This window comes from Calypte anna, chromosome 11 (genome assembly GCF_003957555.1).
Source record: "Calypte anna isolate BGI_N300 chromosome 11, bCalAnn1_v1.p, whole genome shotgun sequence".
In the NCBI taxonomy this organism is placed as follows: domain Eukaryota; kingdom Metazoa; phylum Chordata; class Aves; order Apodiformes; family Trochilidae; genus Calypte; species Calypte anna.
This window is the reverse complement of record NC_044257.1, coordinates 16299600-16320607: the sequence shown is the minus strand read 5'-3', so window position 1 is coordinate 16320607 and position 21008 is coordinate 16299600. Positions and strand designations below refer to the sequence as shown.

At 37.7% G+C, this 21008-nt stretch overlaps 1 protein-coding gene across 1 annotated transcript in view; it reads right to left on the bottom strand.

Moving 5' to 3' along the window:
• The window catches only part of CDH13 (cadherin 13), a 407424-nt gene that overhangs the window by 123134 nt on the left and 263282 nt on the right, over nucleotides 1-21008 (bottom strand). Inside the window, exon 7 of the mRNA XM_030457618.1 lies at nucleotides 7411-7589. Coding sequence (XP_030313478.1) covers nucleotides 7411-7589 — 179 coding nt within the window. The remainder of the gene's footprint in view (nucleotides 1-7410; nucleotides 7590-21008) is intronic.

The window sequence follows — 21008 nt, the reverse complement described above, 5'->3', positions numbered from 1 at the left end:
AAGGAAATTGAGTTTGCCTTAAAAAAAATAAAGTAAAAAAAAATCCATGACACAAGAGAAGTCAAATTAAACATGCCAGAAAGCAAGCTGTAAAAAATACTAAGCAAAACTGCAGTATATGCACTAACAGCTGCATTTTACCACTCTTACAAAATTCAGTGATCCTCCAGAAAAGAACCATTCAGGGAATTTTCATAACAGTATCAAAAAAAGTATATACATATCTAAAGAAAATAGTAGCCCTTCTGTGTTAGATGGCACTTTCTAAAGTCTACAGTAATCAAGCACAATATTGAATAACTTCATTTATGCTTCAGATTTTGAGCTTCTGAAATGTTTTAATGTACATAATATGGATGTAATGTCCCAACATTTACTACTAAAAGGAGATTCAAAGGCTGTCATTAGTCTCTCTGGGATGTTCAGCTACATTCTAATTAAGATTTCAATTTTTTTGCACTTTGCTTAATTTGTAAACAAATAGGCAAAAAGTTGCATAAATATATTACAAATGAAACATCAGTGAATTCTGTAGGCCAAAAGAGAAGCAGAGGAGAATTCCATTAACATGACTCTTTATATGTGCTTAATTCAACAATTTATCACTCTCCAGGTCTCTGAGATTATTCTTCAGGCTGTTTCTCTGTATTTACCCATGTTTACCTCCTCCAAGAACTAAAAGCAATCAAATGCAATCAAATATGCCAATATTATTTCCATTCTGCCTTCTTAGATTGCCCTTTAATTGATTTGCTGAGTATACAAACAGAAAAATAAAACCTAATGTTATTAATGTAGTTTAAGAGGGTTTTTTAAACCTTAAATAGTTTTCTATAACTCAGTAATACAGGATGAGGACTACAGGATGTTGTCACAACTAGAGAAATTCCACCTAATGTTTCACAGAAGCCCCAAAAATGCAATGACATTGAGAATAAAAACTGGGGAAAGAAAAAGAACCACACCAGGAAGAACTCAGAATTTTTCTGGCTGGTGGCATTAAGATAAAATCTCCTGCAAAACAGCACTTTTTAAATAACTCTCCCTACATAGACTTTAAAAATAGAAAGTAATTAGAAAACAAAAAAAGATAAAAGAAAGTGAAAATAAAATGAGAAAGATGAACCTCTTATCTGGCTGGCATTTGGGGAATCAAAAGTAGCATCCCACTGATTCCAGAGGAATTATCCCACAATAACAGTACTGGAAAATCTGAATTATGCTTGTGGAACACTAAAAACAACCACATTTGACAATATTTTTTAATGTTAAAAAAAATAAATGGGTTAAGAAACCTGGACCCAACCCACAGTTTTCTGGGTAGACCCTTTTATTCTGTTTTTTTTTTTAGTAATAAACATTAATCTAAGGGGTTTATCTATTTCCTTTTTCTCTTGGGAAGATGACCAGTGTGCAAACTGGTTAACTTTCTCCCTTGCCAACGTGTAGATAGAGATGCAGATGCAAACATATTTGGTGAATTTCCAACAATATTAGGGTTAGGTATTCATTATAGCCACAAGGAAGTATCAGAGGGCTGGGAAATTTAGGTTGGACTTCAGGAAGAAATTATTTGGTGTGAGGGTGGCAAAACCTTGGCCCAGGTTGCTGCTGATCTTGATATTATATACACTGTCCAGAAAGAAATTATATGTTCAGCCTTCAGAGATTTTTATAAAAAGACAATCTGGTCCTTATTATCAGCAGATAATTTTCTTTTTTCTAAACAAAATCTGACTATCAAAGTAGGTGTTGAATTACTGAAAAAAAAAAAAAAAAGCCCAAAGAGTCAATGGAGTTATGGAATTTACTATACTGCAAAACAAGTTAAAGGTTGCAAGTGGGAATTCTGTCATAGAAGAGACAAAATAATAAACTTTCCACCTCAGAGCTGACAGGCTCCATGGTATATTTTTTTCCACAATCACACTAAATATGAATATTTTAGAGGTTAATGTGAAGATCAAACGTGGAATGCATTTGCTGAAAAGATTAATACCTTTTCATTAAAAACAAGAGTGCACTGTTGGTTCAGCATTTGCATTTAGATGGAGTAAGTAATAAGTATATTGACTGCTTAAGAAACATATCTCCAAAATGAAAAATGTGGATAGAGAAGGTGGTGTCCAGAGGCAGAGCTGGGCCAGCTTTTTCTATTTTCTAGTAACCCCTTGGGAGAACACAAGTCCTACCAACAAGAACTCTGGGATTTACCCAGCAGAGCAGAACTGGATGTAAAGAATATTTATGCAACATTCCTTGCCAGTGGCTTGGTGAACAAGTATTTGGTAGCCACTGGGTAGTCATTGATGCCCCTGTACTCAGCACTGGTGAGGCCACACCTCAAGTCCTGTGTCCAGATCTGGGCCCCTCAGTTCAGGAAGGAGATTGAGGTCCTGGAGTGGGTCCAAAGGAGGCAACTGGGCTGGTGAAGGTGAAGGGACTCGAGCACAGACCCTATGAGGAGAGGCTGAGGGAGCTGGGGGTGTTGAGGCTGGAGAAGAGGAGGCTCAGGGGAGACCTCATCACTCTCTCCAACTCCCTGAAAGGAGGTTGGAGCCAGGGGGGGGTTGGGCTCTTTTCCCAGGCAACTCTCAGCAAGACAAGAGGGCAGGGTCTCAAGCTGTGCCAGGGGAGGTTTAGGTTGGATATTAAAAAGAATTTCTTTACCAAGAGGGTGATCAGGCATTGGAATGGGCTGCCCAGGGAAGTAGTGGATTCTCCATCCCTGGAGATATTTCAAAAGAGCCTGGATGTGGCACTGAGTGCCATGGGCTGGGAACTGCAGCAGGAGTGGATCAAGGGTTGGACTTGATGATCTCTGAGGTCCCTTCCAACCCAGCCAGTTCTGTGATTCTATGCTTCCTAAAACTCTGGAAAGGGGTGGGTAGTTATACACTGCTTTTTGTTACAGGTGTTTAAAAAAGACACCCATTTATGTGAGAGGCTTGGCTGTTGTGATGGATCACAAGTGGATCCACAAATTGGATCACATTCCCCAGCAGGAAGGGTTATTGTAATTCCAGCTTTCCTGTCATTTATGGCCCAGGGCTCTCAGCTCCATGGCTTCAATGCTAAAGAGAGAGAAAGGTACCTGGGATTCATGTACTGGTTGATGCACCAAAACTGGTTCAAACGGGTGCAGAAAGTGGTGGCATGGGTTGTGCAGGCACAGCAGGTGTCAGTCATCCCTGGAGAGCATCCATTTCATTAAAGTGCACCTAGCCCAGGGTTTCTCAGGACCACACAATACTTGAATTGGCTTTCTTGAAGTGTTGGCAAACTCCTGACTACAGTCCAGCATGAAGCAGATACCTCAAACCATTTGTTAAGTTTATTCAAAATAAGCACAGCAGTTCCTAGCAAAAGCAAAACCATATTACTCCTCACACTGTGAGAAATAGAGTAAATATTTCACTTAAGCAACTGTTGTGGCAGCTTTCTTATAGTATTTTAGTCATATAAAATTCATACAAATCATGCAGCTACTTTCCTGCAGAGCAGAGGGGTTTGTTACACTGGAAATGCAGCATTCTGGGTAAGCAGAAAATCTGATTACTGATCCATAAAATAAATTTAAGAGCTGATTCTACATGAGTACAAGTGTTTTCTCCTCCTATACACGTGAGGAGCATTATTTCTCTTTCACTGCAGGGAAGTGCCACCTTGAAGTGGACTCTCCATCCTCAAAATACAAAATTCAGGATGTTTCCTCAAGGTTTCTTTTTCTCTTCTTCCTCTCTCCTCTCCACCCCCACCCTCACCCCCCAGCCCTGTTATGCTCAGTTTCAGGTCATTTAGAGCATACACTTTGATGGAGGGCATCCTTCTCCTCTGAATTTATGAATCAAAATGTATTCTCCAGTGGATATGTGGAGGCACAGTTTGCCCCCAAACACTCTTCAATCTTTATTGCTGACAGATTCAAGGATGCCTAACTCCCAGAAGAAAAAAATCTCACATTAATCTTCAAATATACGTCCTTACCTGCCTTCTGAAAATGAAAATGGATGCTCTTTGAGAAATTATCTGAGTTTTGCTGCTAACCTTGAGGATCAGGGTATTTTGAAAATAATTTTGAATCCGAAAAATGTATAAAGCCAAATACACTGGGATAGGAATACAGCTCCTGGAGAGTGCTAAGTTTTGCCTTGGAGGCATGAGGCAGATTCCCTCAGCAGATGTCAATAGAAATCCAAAGCACTCAGCAGCTTGCTGGATGCAGTCTGTGGGATTCCTACATACCCTTTTTCTGCACACTGGAGTAAATGACTTTTTGCTTGATGCTTTAATGGATGTTACCAGACTGTACCATGGAAATCACTACAAAGCACCCAGTCACCCATCCATGCTAAGGCAAACACTCACTCAATTACTACCAAAGTTAGCAAAATAAAAAAGCTAGGGTCTGAAAGTGAACAGACAACTCAAAATAAGAGCCTAAGACAACATTTCTGCTTCTGGATAGTGGAAAAAAAAAAAAAAAAAAAAAATCAACCCTAAACACAGTGATGCCCTCCACATTTCACACTCCTGCTGCTGCATTATGCACAGAACAGCTTTGGAATAGTCTTGGAGGGAGAAGTAACTTAAGACAGGGAGCATTCCCAGCTCTGTACTCTCAGTTTATCAAAGGACTTTAATAAATGTTAGGCACAGAACACAGAAATTTTGAAGGCACACAGAAATTGTAGTAGAAATTTAACAAATGGTCTTGATTTTGAACTGATCCTTTGTAGCTAAAAGAACCAACAGATGGAAGGTTGAGGTTGACCAGAAAACATCTAATTCTTTTCTTTTCCCTTACTCTTGTGTCTGATTAGAACTTTTCATTCTAAAGTATTTCTAGGAAAAAAATAACTAAAAGAAAAATGTTAACCTTCATGTTTACTTCTGCATGCTGAGATTCTCCCAAATATGTACAATTGGATACAAAAAGTGAGCTTTCCAGATAACCCAACTTTTTTTTCACATTAGGGTCAATTCCAGTGTTTTGGTTCTTTGCATTAGAAATTGAAAAAAAAAAAAAGAGACCAAAATAAAACTTCAAACACTGTTTATTCCATTACTTTTTATTTCATGTAATGGAAAGTCTCCCAAAAGCATCAAGATCTAAGCAGTGGTAAAAGTTACTAAAAGAGATGGAACATGTGAGCAATTTTAACAGTGTCTTAACATGCTCTTAAAGAGTTCATATCAACCTCTGATGAATATACATAAGATTAATGAGAAATAGCTTTCTCCCTTCTCCACGTCCATCCAAGAGAAAATTTTACTTTAATTCAGCTTCTTAATTGCTGTCTAGGGCTAATACAGCTACCAGGAACAACCAGGAGAAATTCCCATTTGACTGGGATTCACTTTTAAGATTTAACTAGAAAATAGGACTAGTAAAAGACAGAAAACTCACAGGCAATTAACCTAATTTAAAGCTTTGGTAAAATCTAGGAGAAGCTACTGGTTTGCATTGACACTCATGAGCAATCAGATTCACCAAGATCAATCTTTGCAGTTTCTGGAGCTGTGGAACTTCCCAGCTGGAATATTCCTTCCCCCCTCTTCCCATATAAATACCACCTGTGCCCTCATGGGCTACACCTGCAAATGCTGCTGACTCGAAGTCCCAGCCATCAAAAAGTATCACCTGAGTTATTCAGCATCCATCTTTATTCCCAAGCAATGAAAAACATTACCAAAAAATTGCTGTTCCCTACTACTGTCTCCTGTAATAACTTTCTCCACTGAAATGCCAGCACAGGGAAAGGAAGAACCAAGGAGGTAAAAGCATTGTGTCTTCCTGGTCACAAACATTATTTCATGTAATCCTTCACCTGACACCACACTATTAGACTGGACTTGAACTGCAGATATTGCTTGCTTTTAGAGTTAAAGTTTTATACAGCCTAATATTCTGGCTCAGAAAACAGCATTTGCAGCAACAACAGAAATTACTTTGCAGTTTCAACAGGATTGCAGCCTACCATGTCACCTTCTAAGTAAAGGTACTGAAGAGACTGTTATTAAAAATCATGAGTAATTCAGGTCCCACTTCCAGGATATACTGCCCAGCCATAACACTCCTTCAATAGCAGGCAGACTTCTTGGATGGAGACAGCATCATTATTTCATGAATTACCTGTGACCTTTGGAAGGTACCAGGAAAAGCAGGCATGCTCATTCCCTTCCATTGATTTTCTAATTTTGAGTAAATTGCTTTAATCTGGGGAATGGTTATCAGTTAAGAATAAAAATACCTGACTTTAGAAAAGAGTATAAAGCTTTGGAACTGAAACAATGAATTTGGAAGGGAGACTTGAGGCAAAAAGGTGGTGACTATATAAATCTTAAGCATGATTCTTTGGTCAGTCAAACAAGGGTGGGGAAGAAATGGAATTTCTCTAAATCTGAAAGGCAGATCTAAAGATCCAGACCTTAGTTTTAGTGCACTGTGTATCTGGAATGTATGTCTGGTTTGCCCATCCAATGTCTGCTGTTGGAAAAGCCTGCAAAAACCCCTACAAATCTAAAATGGAAAGCAGAGTGGGCATAATTTTCTTTTAGTTAAAATAAGAAATAATGTGCTGAAACATTGGACAGCCCCAGACTTAACCAACTTAGAGGACAAGTTCAGTCAATCAGCACACATCTAAAACAGCCTGAAACAAAAGAACTTGGTTGTCTCCAGGAACCCAGAAGCACAGGGGGTTGTGTAATGGAAGGAAATGGTGATTTATGGAGACAGAATTGTACTGGTACCTGGCTGTTAATATATTCTGATAATTAATCTGTTTTAACAGATTAGCTGTACTGAATTATACTCTAAATATGAAATGTTAATACCTAAGCTTTCTTTGCTATCAATTTATGCTCTTATATGGTAATTCACCTTAAAGCCACATGCAGACTACCTGTCCCTTTACTATTATTATTATTATCATTTTTTGCCTATGGAATATGAAGTTAAATAGTTTGTTAAGTACACCATATAAACATAAAGTTAATAAATATAATGTGTCTAATAACTAAAATATAAAATTATAGAAAAAGATTGAAAGCACCAAAGTGTAATAATCTCATAGCAAACTATATATGCAATTCTTTTTTTTTTTGTTGGCTTGTTTTTTACATCCAAACAGACATTTGGTGACTCTAACCTGATGCACTCAATCCTGAGATCTTTGTTTTCACCATCCAACACTAAATGCCTTGCCCAGAAACAAGGAACAGTCAGAGTTATAAACATTGATCAGATCATATAAGTTCTTACATCCAAATAAGAAATAAAATTATCAAGAGGCTCCTCAAAGCTGAGTATCTGAGCCCTCACTCCTGTAACATTCTGAACCTCTTTTCACATCCCACAAGCAGATTCTAAGCAAAAAAACCTCAGCCAAGAAAACGCTCACTCACCTCACGATCCAGCAGTACAGGTGACACCACTGTCACAATATCTCCCTTTTCTGGGTCAATATAGAACATGTTTGGAGATGGTTTGGTAGGGGTCTGTTTGAGGATGTTATAGCGTAGGAGAGCGTTGTCTGTGCTGGAGTCATCAGCATCAAAAGCTGTCATCCTCATCACGGTGGTTCCTGCCAGGAGAGTGGACAGAAAGCAGAATGCAGTCAGGAAGAACACCAACAAAAATGCTGCTGCCTTCACATGGGAGATCCAGGTGGGTGCAATACACAATTATCTCATCAGGATCATAAGGACTTGCAGCTGGGACTCAATTTGCAGATGTAGTTGTCTCGTTTTTACTTGCAGCTGAGCCAACTGCAGAATTCCAGCCTTTGCTTTGCAGCAGATATATAATTTTTAACCTGAGGGAAATTTTACAGATAAAAAGTCTAGAGGATATTTGTGATGAGGATTACAATGTTGAAAAAATTCAACATAGTGTGTTATTTTTTAGATATTTATTGCATTTTCGGGAGATTACTTCTATTTGTACCAGATAATGTGTTTAATGAAGATCCCCCAAGTCCTAAGACTCCAGTTAAATAAATAAGAATTAAGACAAATCTTCAAGGGGTGTTAGAATCCTCAAAAACAAGTGAAATTCTATGGGTTTAAGGCAACTCTTTCCTGAAAAATGTAATTTAATACACACAAGTACTTTAGACTATATTTAAATTACATACATTATTAATTTATAAGATTAGTTGATAGTTATAGAAACTGATACAGATATCTTCTCAGGTAGAGATCCTGTTCATACAATTGTCCTAGACAGTTCTATTGGAATATCAATACAGCTGTCTTAGACACTTCTATTGAAATATTTCTGATTTTAAGACTCTGGAAGGTATATATAGATTTTAAGATGGAAACCCCCAAATCTCTAGTTACTGTGGCATAAAACTGGCTTAATAAAATGTCTGAATTTGATTTTCATTTGCCAGCTGCAGCTTTTAACCTTTCAACTCACTGGACATTATCTTGTTTTGTGTAATCTTTTGGTGCATGCAGTTAAATTACAACTCAGAAGAGTAGAATTTTACATGCACTTTGCATATATATGCCAGCTCTGGGAGGAAAACTACAGAATTAGAACAATTTTTTTGCTATGTTGCTTCTCTCAAAAGTTTTGACATCAAAGTTATGGTGGTCTCTTTTTGGTTCTCTTTTTTTTTTTTGGTTCTCTTTTGGGGTTCTCTTTAGATGTCACTGTGCATTAGTACAATCTGTAAACAGAAAACTACACTTCTTTTGAGAGATCATCATATACATATACATATACATATACAGGTATCATCTACATATACATCAGTATCACAGCAGCTTTAAACCAATAACTAAATTATAATCTGTGGACCTTTTGGAGAAATCTGGTAGATATATTTCCTGGGAAGAGTTTTCCTTTCCTAGTTGAGGTATTCACAGAGGAAACACTCATGGGCAGACATAGGGGATTGGATACCACAAAGAGAAAATGGTTAGAGAGATCTCTTTCCTAAAAACACTGCCACAAATTTTTACTTCAGAAGGCTCTACAGCATGCATCTGGTGCAAAAGAGTTTGATTCAAGATGTACACTTCCTCAGTGTTACTCCTTCATCATAAAGTTTTATTCTACATAAAAGATTCATTTCCCCCGTCCCATAAACTGACTACTTCTAATTCAGTGTCATTTTATAAATGCTTCCATTCCTGGCATCAATCAAATGCAGCTGGCTTTCAAACCACAAAACAACAGCTTGCCACATTATCATGTTAAACAATATATATTAGCTTATCAAGCTGAGGAAGAAACATCTGCAAAATCAGCAGCTTTTGAGTTCTCCTGGTGATGTGCAGATACTGACTGAGGCAGTTTCAGTAAAGGTGAAGGAAATCATAGAATCATAGAATCATAGAATTGGCTGGGTTGGAAGGGACCTCAGAGATCATCGAGTCCAACCCTTGAACCACCGTTGCGGTTGCTAGACCATGGCACTGAGTGCCACATCCAGTCTTTTTTTAAATATCTCCAGGGACGGAGAATCCACCACTTCAGTGGGCAGCCCATTCCAATGACGGATCACTCTTTCCGTAAAGAAATTCTTTTTAATATCTAACCTAAACTTCCCCTGGCACAACTTAAGTCCATGCCCTCTTGTCTTGTTGAAAGTCGTTTGGTAAAAGAGCCCAACCCCCACCTGGCTACACCCTCCTTTCAGGTAGTTGTAGAGAGCGATGAGGTCTCCCCTGAGCCGCCTCTTCTTTAGGCTGAACAACCCCAGTTCTCTCAGCCTCTCCTCGTAGGGTCTATGCTTGAGTCCCTTCACCAGCCTGGTTGCCCTCCTTTGGACCTGCTCCAGGACCTCGATATCCTTCCTGAACTGGGGGGCCCAGAACTGGACACAGTACTCAAGGTGTGGCCTCACGAGGGCTGAGTACAGGGGCAGAATCACTTCCTTGGACCTGCTGGCAATGCTGTTCCGGATACAGGCCAGGATGCCATTGGCTTTCTTGGCCACCTGGGCACACTGCTGGCTCATGTTCAGCTTCTTGTCGATCCAGACTCCCAGGTCCTTTTCTGCCTGGCTGCTCTCCAGCCACTCTGTCCCCAGCCTGTAGCGCTGCATGGGGTTGTTGTGGCCAAAGTGCAGGACCCGGCACTTGGCCGTGTTAAACCTCATCCCGTTGGAATCAGCCCAACTCTCCAGTCTGTCCAGGTCCCTCTGCAACTGCAAATGCAGTTATTCCTTGGTGTATTTCAATATTCATTACTTTTTGGTCACACCTACTGGGCAGTTTCATTATTACCCTCATCTCTCAAAACCTCTGCTTGGACTGACCCAGATTTCTCATCGATCAGACCTACATCCCACCAACCAAGTCACTGCTGCAGCAGCTGCTGCTATTAATCTGTTGATTGCTCATTTGGCCTCTAAGTTGGCTTGGAAATATTGACCAAAAAAATCCTCTTAGTCATTAAGAAGTAAAAGGCAATGCTTTCACAGTTTTGTGGTGATTGGAATAGATGGTTTCTTATGAAAAAGCTCTTTGACATTTTGTTCCTTACCTTTTAATAACCTTTCTATTACCTTTTCCCCCAACCCTTTTATTTATTATAGCAAGGTGTCAGCTTTACAAAAAGTTCTGTAGTGGAAGTGAGGCCTCTTACTGGCTTGATGAAATATGAACAATTGTCTTAAACTTAGAGCCTTAAAAGATGACTCTGAATTGGAATATTAACAGTAAAATATTATCCATTTTAAGGACTCCAGTCCAGTTTGTGAGCTACAGTGCTCAAATACTTCACATTGGAGTTTCCTCAAGATATTTTCTCTCTCTTTTGAGTCTTCAGTCCATGTTTGATATGTTAAATGTTTTCTACATGTGCTACAGAAAGTAAGGTTTATTTTCCTTAAAAATGTGGTTGAATTGCTGAGTTTTTTTTCCACCTTCTTCCCAAGTTCAGATGTACCTCCATACACTGATCACAACCAGTTGCATAATGGCAGACTTTCAAAAAGTAAAGCTATTTCAATCCAAGAAGAAAGAAAAAAGGATGAACACTAGGATGAAAAAGGAAGAAATCAAGATGGTTCCCTGCATGTACATAATATTTATTGCTACAGAAAAAACAGACACCAGCTTTGAGAAAATGGAGCAAAGAAGGATACCCCTCCTGACTACTGTACTACTACAACTAATTATATGTTTGACACTTTGAACTTTAGAGACAACAAGCCCTGGGGAAGCAAAACAAATAGAAGAAGAAAAATCTATTATGTTTCCAATCAAGTGCATTTCAGTTGCCACTACACTTAGGAACTCAGATGTGCTACAGAAAAGTTGAAGGCCTTGCTCAACAGAAAAGACATTTAGTAAAACTTAATGAGCTCAGGCTTTTAGCATATTTGATATTTTCACAGGGCAGTAATTTTCTATCCTGCAGGACTTTTTCACATTGTTTCTTCAGATCTCTGGCAAATTCAGGATATGTGTGTACTTTTTAAAGTACAGTTTGAATGGCATCACTGATCAAAACACTGGGTATGCCAACATATTTTTATGCCTTGAGGAAACAAACTTTTCTTGCTCAGTCATGGGGAAGCCATTTACACTTTATCACTTGCAACCTTCTTCAGCTAGACTGAGAATTTTAGAGAAAGAGGATTTAGAACTACAGAGCTTCATATCAAAAAAACCCACCAAAAACTATGTCCTTCCTCCAAATACAAGCATACAGATTTAAGCAAAACACAATGATATTTTTTTTTTAAACTAGGATTACCAAAGCTCTGGATCCATAAAAAAAAATATCATACTCTCATGTCTGCTTCCCTTTCGACCAGTGAAGTCTATTAAAGAAAGGCATGAATTACTTCTTGGATCATGACCATAAGCTATAAAAAGTCCCACTGTTGTAATATTCTAACTGCCAATTCATAACATAATCTTCTATGTCAGATAACATAATTCATAAAGCAATATAACACATTCTCTTGAAGTAAATCGTTTAATGTAAATGATGATATGCATTGAACATCTCACAGCAGGTGAATATGACAGGAGTGATTTATGTGTGAAAGAATAGCTATTCAACATCCAAAGAGTAAGACTCAGCCCTAGGCACACTCAGAAAACACAGAGGTCCCACAGTCTCTGAGGAATTGGGCTAGCACTAGAAGTCAACCAGAAAAATCAGGGGAAATAAAGACACACGAGACATTAAAACACCATTAAATTCATCATCCTAAAAAAATGCAGGACCACTCTTCAAGAGATGGTATAGAATACTGGCTTCTCTTCTGAAAACCTCTAGACCATCACAGCACCAGTGGAGAGAGAGGACACCAACCTCTTTCCTCATCTTTTATAAAACTACCAGAGATAAAAAGTCTGAGCCTCAACCCATCTCCCCCAGGGTGACTTCCCCACTCACTCATCTGATCTGAACTCTGACAGCTGAAACATTTCCTCAGAAATACCTCTCCCATGGTTCACCATGCTGCTTTCCCAGTTCCCATGGGCAATTGGAATTGCTTGCAATCATTCAACTTTGATTTCAAGCTGTTTACATGCAGATGCAAACTTCAGAGTCAAGAACAGCCAAGCAGAGAGCTTACTAAAAATATACATTCTGTACTTTTCTCTGGTTTATAATCCAAATGTTCTCTTGGCTTTTCTCTACCATTTCTTTAATATTTTCCTTTTCTTCTACTTTTCCCTGTTTATCTGGGTGGTAGAGCTCTGGCCAGAGTAATGCAGATTGCTAATAGACAGCAATTTAAAAAGTAATTCAAGTATATAAAACCTGATGTAAATTTCATATCCAGAAATATCCACGAGAAATTACCTTTTGAATGTGGCAGAAAGCTTTCACTAAACCTCAAGACAGAAAATAAACCAGAGAAAATTAGATTAATCATTTAACTTTCTCCCCAAAACAAGAAGTTAATATCCAATTGCTCGCCTGTAAGCAAGGAGGCATTTTTAATCAAGATAAATGAAGAAAAGAAAATAGATGTTTCAGAGACTTCATTTGGGTTAGTAAAAGAGGACTGTAAATTATTTGCATTTTGAACTGCTGGGAGAGAAGTGGCTGTCTTGCACTTCAAAGTCTCTTTCACCTTGTCTCCAACCAGCCCTGCCAAGAACAGTTGGTATTCTGAATTTTTACAGCAAAGGCAATAAGAAAACTATGGATTCTTCTCACCAGTATGGTCCCCAGCAGCCCCTGGCCTGTGGGGACAACACCTTAGCTGAGGAAAAAATCAAGGTAACACTATGCTTTCATTTTCATATTTTTTTTTTAAATGGGAAAATCCCATTCCAATAACAGCTCCAACACAGAGATGTTCATCAGTCATATTTTTAAGCTAGGACTATCTGTAAGGCAAGACTGAAACTAGATAAAGTTCATGCAAATGAAAGAGATCAGTGCCAAATCTAAGCTTTAAATCAGTAGTATATTAAAATCTAATAACACTTTGGGAATGAAAAGGAAATGGGAGGAATATTTCGTCCAAACAACAAATTATTTCCAAATGAAAAAAAAAAAAACCCAGACAAGGATTTACTGACAGCAAGTATCTATTTTTTTAAAAACACCATAAAAATACAGTCTCTGTAGAAAAGGTAATAAAAAAACCAAGCTACATACTCTGTGCATGGTCTGCATTAGGACTTGCTCAGCAACTAAAAAAATGGAGATATTTTTCTAAGAATGCAGTGTTTTCATAGATTTCAACAAGCTTTTCATCAGCATCAGGCTTCATAGATGGAAGACCTCATTCTTTAAATTATCTGCTTTTGTAAAAGAATTGACTGGCTTAAAAATATAAAGCAGGCAGCAATTATATCCCCTGTCATAGATGGCTTTAATCAAAAGCATCTCATTACTTCCCAGAAATCACTTTAGTCAATTCTTCTACATCCAAGTAAGCTACAGTGGCATCCTTCCTGATTATAAGGTAATAATATTACATTTTAATATGATCTCTGTGCAAGGTCAATCTTCCCTCACTGGAAATGCTTTCTGAGACATGGGGCCAGAAGTTCTGTTGATCTAAAGCAGCCCAGCACTACTAAAACAAAGATTTACATGAGGTGTGGCCACGGAAAACAGGAGTGACCTTGAAGTTCTATATTATGTACACACAGCATTGCATTGCCTCTGTCCCCTTTTTACTCTCCTAATTTCTCACCTGAGTATATGTGAAATGAAAGAGAAAAGCAAAAGGATGATCTGTGCCTTTTTTATGCCTCTCCTTTATTAGACCCTTGTCCTTCTTGCTACCAGCAACTTACAGAATATCCAGTTTTTGAGATACATGTAGGATAATGAGAAGACACCACCCCAGACTTCATCAGCAACTGCACATTACAAGTTCTCATATTTATTCTTTGCCTCTTTAACCAATATGTATTGGTTAAGCATTAATCTCATGTTACAAAGTGGGGATAGAACTGAACTACTCCTGCTTCTTATCCATGATTCTGTCACTGTGATTCTCACCATCTACATCAATCCAAAATCAATCCATGTAAGATGAGAGTGCTTCAGTATTATAAAAGTCGTGGCAAGAAAAATGAAAGAAGAATGAGACCTCATAATGAGGAAGTAAATCTCACATAGTTTCTAGCTTCATTTGTAGGAGCCAGAGCACACACTTATTCTAATGTATCATTTCATCTTTGTATTGATTTCATAGTCAAGTCCCAGCCAGTTGATCTATTAAACATCTGAGAGTTTTTTTCTGAGGGATAAGTGGTTTTGTCTTAATATGTGATCTTTTTAGGTGTGTTTTGTTTGTCTTTTCTTTCCCCTTTTCTGCAGATGAACTACTGGATAAATTATTTGGTTGGTCTTCCAGTGTCTTCTCTGTTGAAGTTATTAAAATTCATTCTGCCCAGACAATATTTCAGAATCAACTTCTTCACTGCTAGGCCAAATACATGAATTAGGCAACTACTTCCCTCTTCTTCATGAAGAGAACTTCGTTATCTCCATTGTACCTTTTTAGATAAATCAAAGATGAAGGTTTTCCTGTTAAAACTACAACCAGAAGTGGAATATTTGATGGTAAGCTTGCAAACTTAGTGTGGAGCAAATCCTTAAATCCTTAAAAAAAAATCCTTATCTGATTTTAAGGATCAGATATCCTTTTGCCTAAAAAGTATTCATTCCCCATATATTGTTCTGAACCAAGTTCAGGGGCTTCCCTCAAGCAGAGGACTCCACAGTGAGGAAGGATAAACACCAGCAGTTATTCTGGGAACCCAAACTTTGAACTTTTCAACCTTTAAATCAAGTCTGTAGCAGCAACATTCCCTAAGAGCGTTCTGGAATGATGGAAGAGACTGAAATATCTGCTATGTAAATCCTTGCAGCCCTACTGAAAATCCTCTTTTTGGTTAAAATGTATTTTAAAGGCACTGATAGCTGAATTTAACAAATTATTCAGATGCTAAAAGAGTAGGCTCTATGGTGTTAAAGCAGGACTTTGACACTATCTTATAAATCAAATTTCAAAAAAATCTTTGTAACAAGAATAAAATTTGAAGTGTGTGGTTTATGTTTTAAGTAGGTATTATAGGTATATATATTTAATATTAATATATATTTAAGTAGGTATATTCTTTCCTGAGTTAAGTCATTATTTAGGTCACTAAGCTGAGCAAATTTGGGGTTCACTCAGTTATAGTCATTTTAGGCTCAGATATCTAGTATTTTAAGTTTCTTAATAGTTGCTTGAGAGGGACTGGATATTTTGGATGTACTTCACCCAATTCTAAGCTAAATATTTAGGAATGGTGAGATGAAGTATCTTTAGAACTGACTTATTTTGTAGGAAATAGAACTCAGAAAAGCCATCAAATTCCCAGGTGCTTAAAATAGATGATACCACTCCTAATAAATCTGCTCATTACTACACAAGTGAAAAAGAAGGTTTAGAATAAATAGTAAATAAAATAAAATAATATAATATACATAATATATAATGAAGTAAGTAATGCATAATATAAGGATTACCAACAGGCTATGGTCTCACTGCTCTTATTCCCTAGGAACTGATGCATCACATTAGGAAAGGACCTGAAGCAGCAAATCAAGTTATTTTAACTTTGTGTGCAATTGATTTAGTACTGAAAGGGCTACATTGTGTTCTCACAGAGCAAATATGAGCATGGGAGAGGCTTTGTATATCATTAAGCATCTAAATATTGACTGGAGAACTCAATGCAAAATTAATAATTAAACAGAGAACAGCTCACAACAGATCACTGCCAGCAGTTGGTACTTAGAGATCATAAAGCTCTGTGGAGCTGTGTGTAAATGGGGTGTCCTGAAGTCACAGGATTGTTCAAGTATTTTTATCCATGTGCACAGCCCTCTCTTGAGTGTACCTAAAATTTAGTGAACTGATTTCAACTAGTGAGTTTCTAATTCCCCAAGCCCTTTTCCATCAGGTTTTGGCTACTTGAGGACAAAAGTGGGATTGTTCCTTCACTCTCCCAGCTAATTGGCAGGGATCTAATGAAAGCTCAGAAGCTCTAACCCATATCTGCAGAATGCTGAGAAGCTCTCCTTCTGCCTTGCCCTTCCTTGCTCCCTGGTTTTAAAGCTGATCTTCTCATCCTGCAGAGTGCTTGGTGTGAGCCTGGTGACATGGTCAAGTGTGGGGCAGCTTGGAGAGCAAATAGGTGAAGCTGTAGCAGAACAAACATCTGATTTCAGTTAAAACACTTTTTGTAGGCAAGGACATCAAACACATACTGGTAGTTCACTCCTGTTATATTCAATGGTATGGATCAGGAATATAAATAACAACTGAGCTTTTAATTTCCTTTTTATTTGTGAAATTCAGTATTTCACTGAAATGCTGTCTCTTGGGGAGAAGGTGGGTCTGGCCTGTCTGAAGGATGCACTGAATAACAGGTAAATGTCCCTTCAAAACATCATCTTTTCCTGTTAGAAGTAAATGGAAAAGCAAAGGGACTTGGGAGCAGACACAAGTGGCCTGGTTTCAGTTCTCTGCTTTTACCCTCACACTTTCCAGAGTTGAAAACCTCCGTAGCAGCATGCCACCAAGTTTCAAGGCAATCTCTAGACATAATTTGTCAAATAAATGCAGAAAGCCCCCTCCCAGCCTCATCTTTTCTGTAATTTTGAGCAGCTCCCTGGTGGAAGTTCTATGGAACAATGATAATCTGAAAATTCATCAGCCTGCAGGATCCAATCTTTAAGAATTTGTGAGGATTATTTCCAGGCAAATCTTTAGTTAGAGAAATTAAATAAGAAATATTTTAGTGTATACCCATTTTACTTCTGTGATTTATGAATTTGTATTTCCACTGGCTGATATGAAGCCCAGCTCTCTATGGGTGTGAGCTGTAAATCTCTTTGGTAGTCAACAAAGTCAAGGTCAGGACTGAGTCAGAGTTTTGTCTCCAAGACATCTGCTAATATCTTTCCCTGACCATACCCTTCCCAGGCAGATGAGATCATCAGTATATTATTGAACATGATATTTATATATTTATAATTCCTCTTTCATCATAGGGAAAGGACTATGGAATGGACTGCCCGGAGAGGTGGTAGATTCTCCGTCCCTGGAGACATTTAAAAAAAGACTGGATGTGGCACTCAGTGCCATGGTCTAGCAACTGCTCCGGTGGGTCAAGGGTTGGACTAGATGATCTCTGAGGTCCCTTCCAACCCGGCTAATTCTATGATTCTATGATTCTATGACCACAGAATCCTTGCTATTATCTTTTGGCAAGACCAGCAACTTCTGAAGCCTTTCTCCAAACTTAACACCTGCTAAAAGAAAAACAAAACATAACCAGAATCTTATCAACTTTGATATCTTTAAATTATAACTATTTCATGTCTGTTTATCTACACCTGACAGTTGTAAAGGGAGCTACAGTAGATTACATGTCAGATTTGAAAAATTGTAGCTTAACTCAGACACTGATGACAGATCTTGGAAGTCTTAGAGGAGACAGGCATTCCAATAAAATATACCAGCATCAGGAGGAATTATTCTGCATTTCTATTACATTACCAGAAACGTGCACTAGATAGCTGCAGACTCTTTTGTTCAGGGAATTTCCTTAGCTTTTTCTTCTCATGCATGACTTTAAAGAGAACAATTTGTAATTTTTATTCACTTCCATGCCACTTATGAAGTAACCCATTGATATTAAGCCAGGCAGCATTCTGCTGAGCATATTGTACTTTCTGTGCCTGTAACAATCAGATCTGATCCTCATCTTCATTGCACTGAATATCTATTGACATTGTGCAACTAAGAATTAAACCAAATGGATAATTTTCTAAAGTAAATAAAAGGTGGCATATTTTACAAGTTTCCCAGTTACACTGTAATGACACAAAATATGAATAAAGTTTAAAAAATGAAGAAAACAGCTCATGGAATTATTGACTTTTAAAACTATACAACTGGTGATAAATTGGTTATACTGTCAAAAGCCCAGAAATGAAGATTCTAGAACATCAGCTTTTTTTGCACAGTGCTAAAAGTGTAATATTTTCAAAGAAATTAAGCTCTAAAGATATCAGCCATGTGATTTCTTTTCTTTATACTTTCTGAATTCTTCAGACTTCCCTTGTTTAATAAAACTCCATTTAAAATACACATAAATATTTGTCCTCAATAAGATATATTTAATAATGCTTATTAAAACTTCATAGAGAAACCCTTATTGGCTCCCAGGGATATTTCTGTCCTTGACAAGATCATTGTTTGAAACTCCCAACTTCTCTATGCATTCAGACCTCATGCTAAAAAATACCAGAATGAAAAAAAAAATCTCCTCTGATGCTCCAGAGAGTTTTTGCATTAACAAATAAACAACTTGTGCATTATATTGCTTGCTTCATAGCAAGTCATTCTCTCAGTTTCATGTACCATGAAATTCTGGAGTTTATGAACCACTCTTTGACTTGGAGGAATCAAACACAACAGCAAAAATAAAAAAAAATAAAAAAAAGGGAATTTTTTCACTCAGTGAAAGTGGAGACCCCCAGAAACAGGACTGCACTGTAAGCTGCCTTCCTGCCACTCATCAGAAAATGACAATGGTGAAATGGTTCTTTGGATGGCAAGCAAGGATGCTGCAGCACTTCTAACATTTATGCTGCCATTCTGCATAGAAAGACAACTTTGAGCAGTTGTTATCTGAGTAACCAAGCTGCCTGTATCTGCTTGGACAGATTCATCCTGGTGCCTGAAACACAAATTCTCTTTACAACCCCAACTCCCAGTTCTTGGCTGGGGGGGCTGGGGCAGGAAATAAGAGACTTTTGCTAGAAGCAACAATCCCACCTTGGTTCTGTACTCAATAAAATGTCAAGTGCTGCCATTCTCTGCTTAAAATTTGTCTAGAAATCTGTTTCCTTATTTTGAAAAATTAGTAGATAAAAGAAGCTTTAGAAAAGCACCATTGAAGTTTTTGTTATTGTTTAGCATTTTTAAGCAGTAATTCTAAATATCATTCAGCTGCATCCCACTAGCAAAATGACCCAGTGACACTGATTTCAGAGGGAATTTATCACATATACATGTTGAAAATAAATTTATAAATGTTCTGGTGGCATATAAGTTATGGGATGTACTGTGTATACTACTTGAGCTCCACATATAGGCACCTCCTGCTGCTTCAATGCAATAAGATTTCTGTGTACAGGAAAAAAAGGAAGAAAAAAGAAATAATTCAGTGTAACTGGATGTATTCTTACAGGGCACTGAATAGAAATGCCTCTGAGGTGTTCTGTGTTGGACATGAAGCAGGAACAACTTCACCCAGATTTCCATGGAAGTGCTACCAAGTGCCACCAGTCTACAGGAGCTGGAAAGCAATTAGCAAAAATTACTTAAGAAAGTTTTTCATTTTCTAGTTGTGTGCATGTTTCTAAAGCAGTGGGATCTATGTACATATCTACAAATTAAATTATAAATTAAGCATGCTACAGATGTTTATAAGCCATAATTAAAACATACCCAGTGACCCTCAATTAAACTTTTATAAGAGATTTATTCAAAACTTGGTAACAGTTTATAAGGCATTCATATAGAAAGAGAGTATAAATGATGACTTTCAATTTTCCAGGCAAATTTTATAAAATTCTTTCATTTTATCTCATGTCCCAGTTACTGCATGTGGAGACACTGTGATACTGGAAATGTGGCAATTTCTTGCAAGTTTTGACTTCTCAGTGTTGCAATGATAAAAAGAAATGAACACTTTAAGAACTGACAGTACATTCTTAAAACTGGAATCTATTTAAATGTATTGCTTTAAAGCAAAGAAATACATTTATATGTGCAATTCTAACAGCCTGCTTTTCCTTAAGATAATTTAATTTATAATAGTACAATTTAACACACATTTACTTGGCACACCTTCTACACAGTAGATGTATAGATATAAAAAAAAGTAATAAATAGATTTTGATGAATTTACTTTTATTTTATATCAGTGCAATTGAGTTTTAACCTTGGCTTGCTTTCACTGACATTTTCAATTGCTGAGTTATCCACACAGCTTTGGTTTGACTCAAATAATACCAAAAGGACCCCTCTTGACATGAGCAGCTAAGCATCATCTCAGCTGCTACACTCAACATCCTTCCACGTGCTGATCCCTGGGCATCCCAAGATGCTCAGCTGATCCCATTTGCATCCATACAGCCCCCAGATGTAGGGCCAGCCCAGTGCTCATTCCTCCTACAAAATTCACCGTTTTTCCTTTGCTGTTTCTCACATTTCAAGCATTTGATTAGTACTTTATCATCACTAACAGAAAATGGAACTGTCCAGTTATGGAAAAAGCAGTTCCAGTAGATGGAGGTGAGACTGCAAGCTCTCCTTCCCTGCTCTTTTGGTGCATGCCCATAGTGTCTGAGCAGGTATACACAAGGGCATGCACAATACTCAGCTCCAAATCACTATTATTTTGGGGTTTTTTTGTATTCCTTCTGATGCAGACTCTGGGAGCAAGACTGGGGCCTCAAGTTAATGCCACATAGATTACCAGTAAGG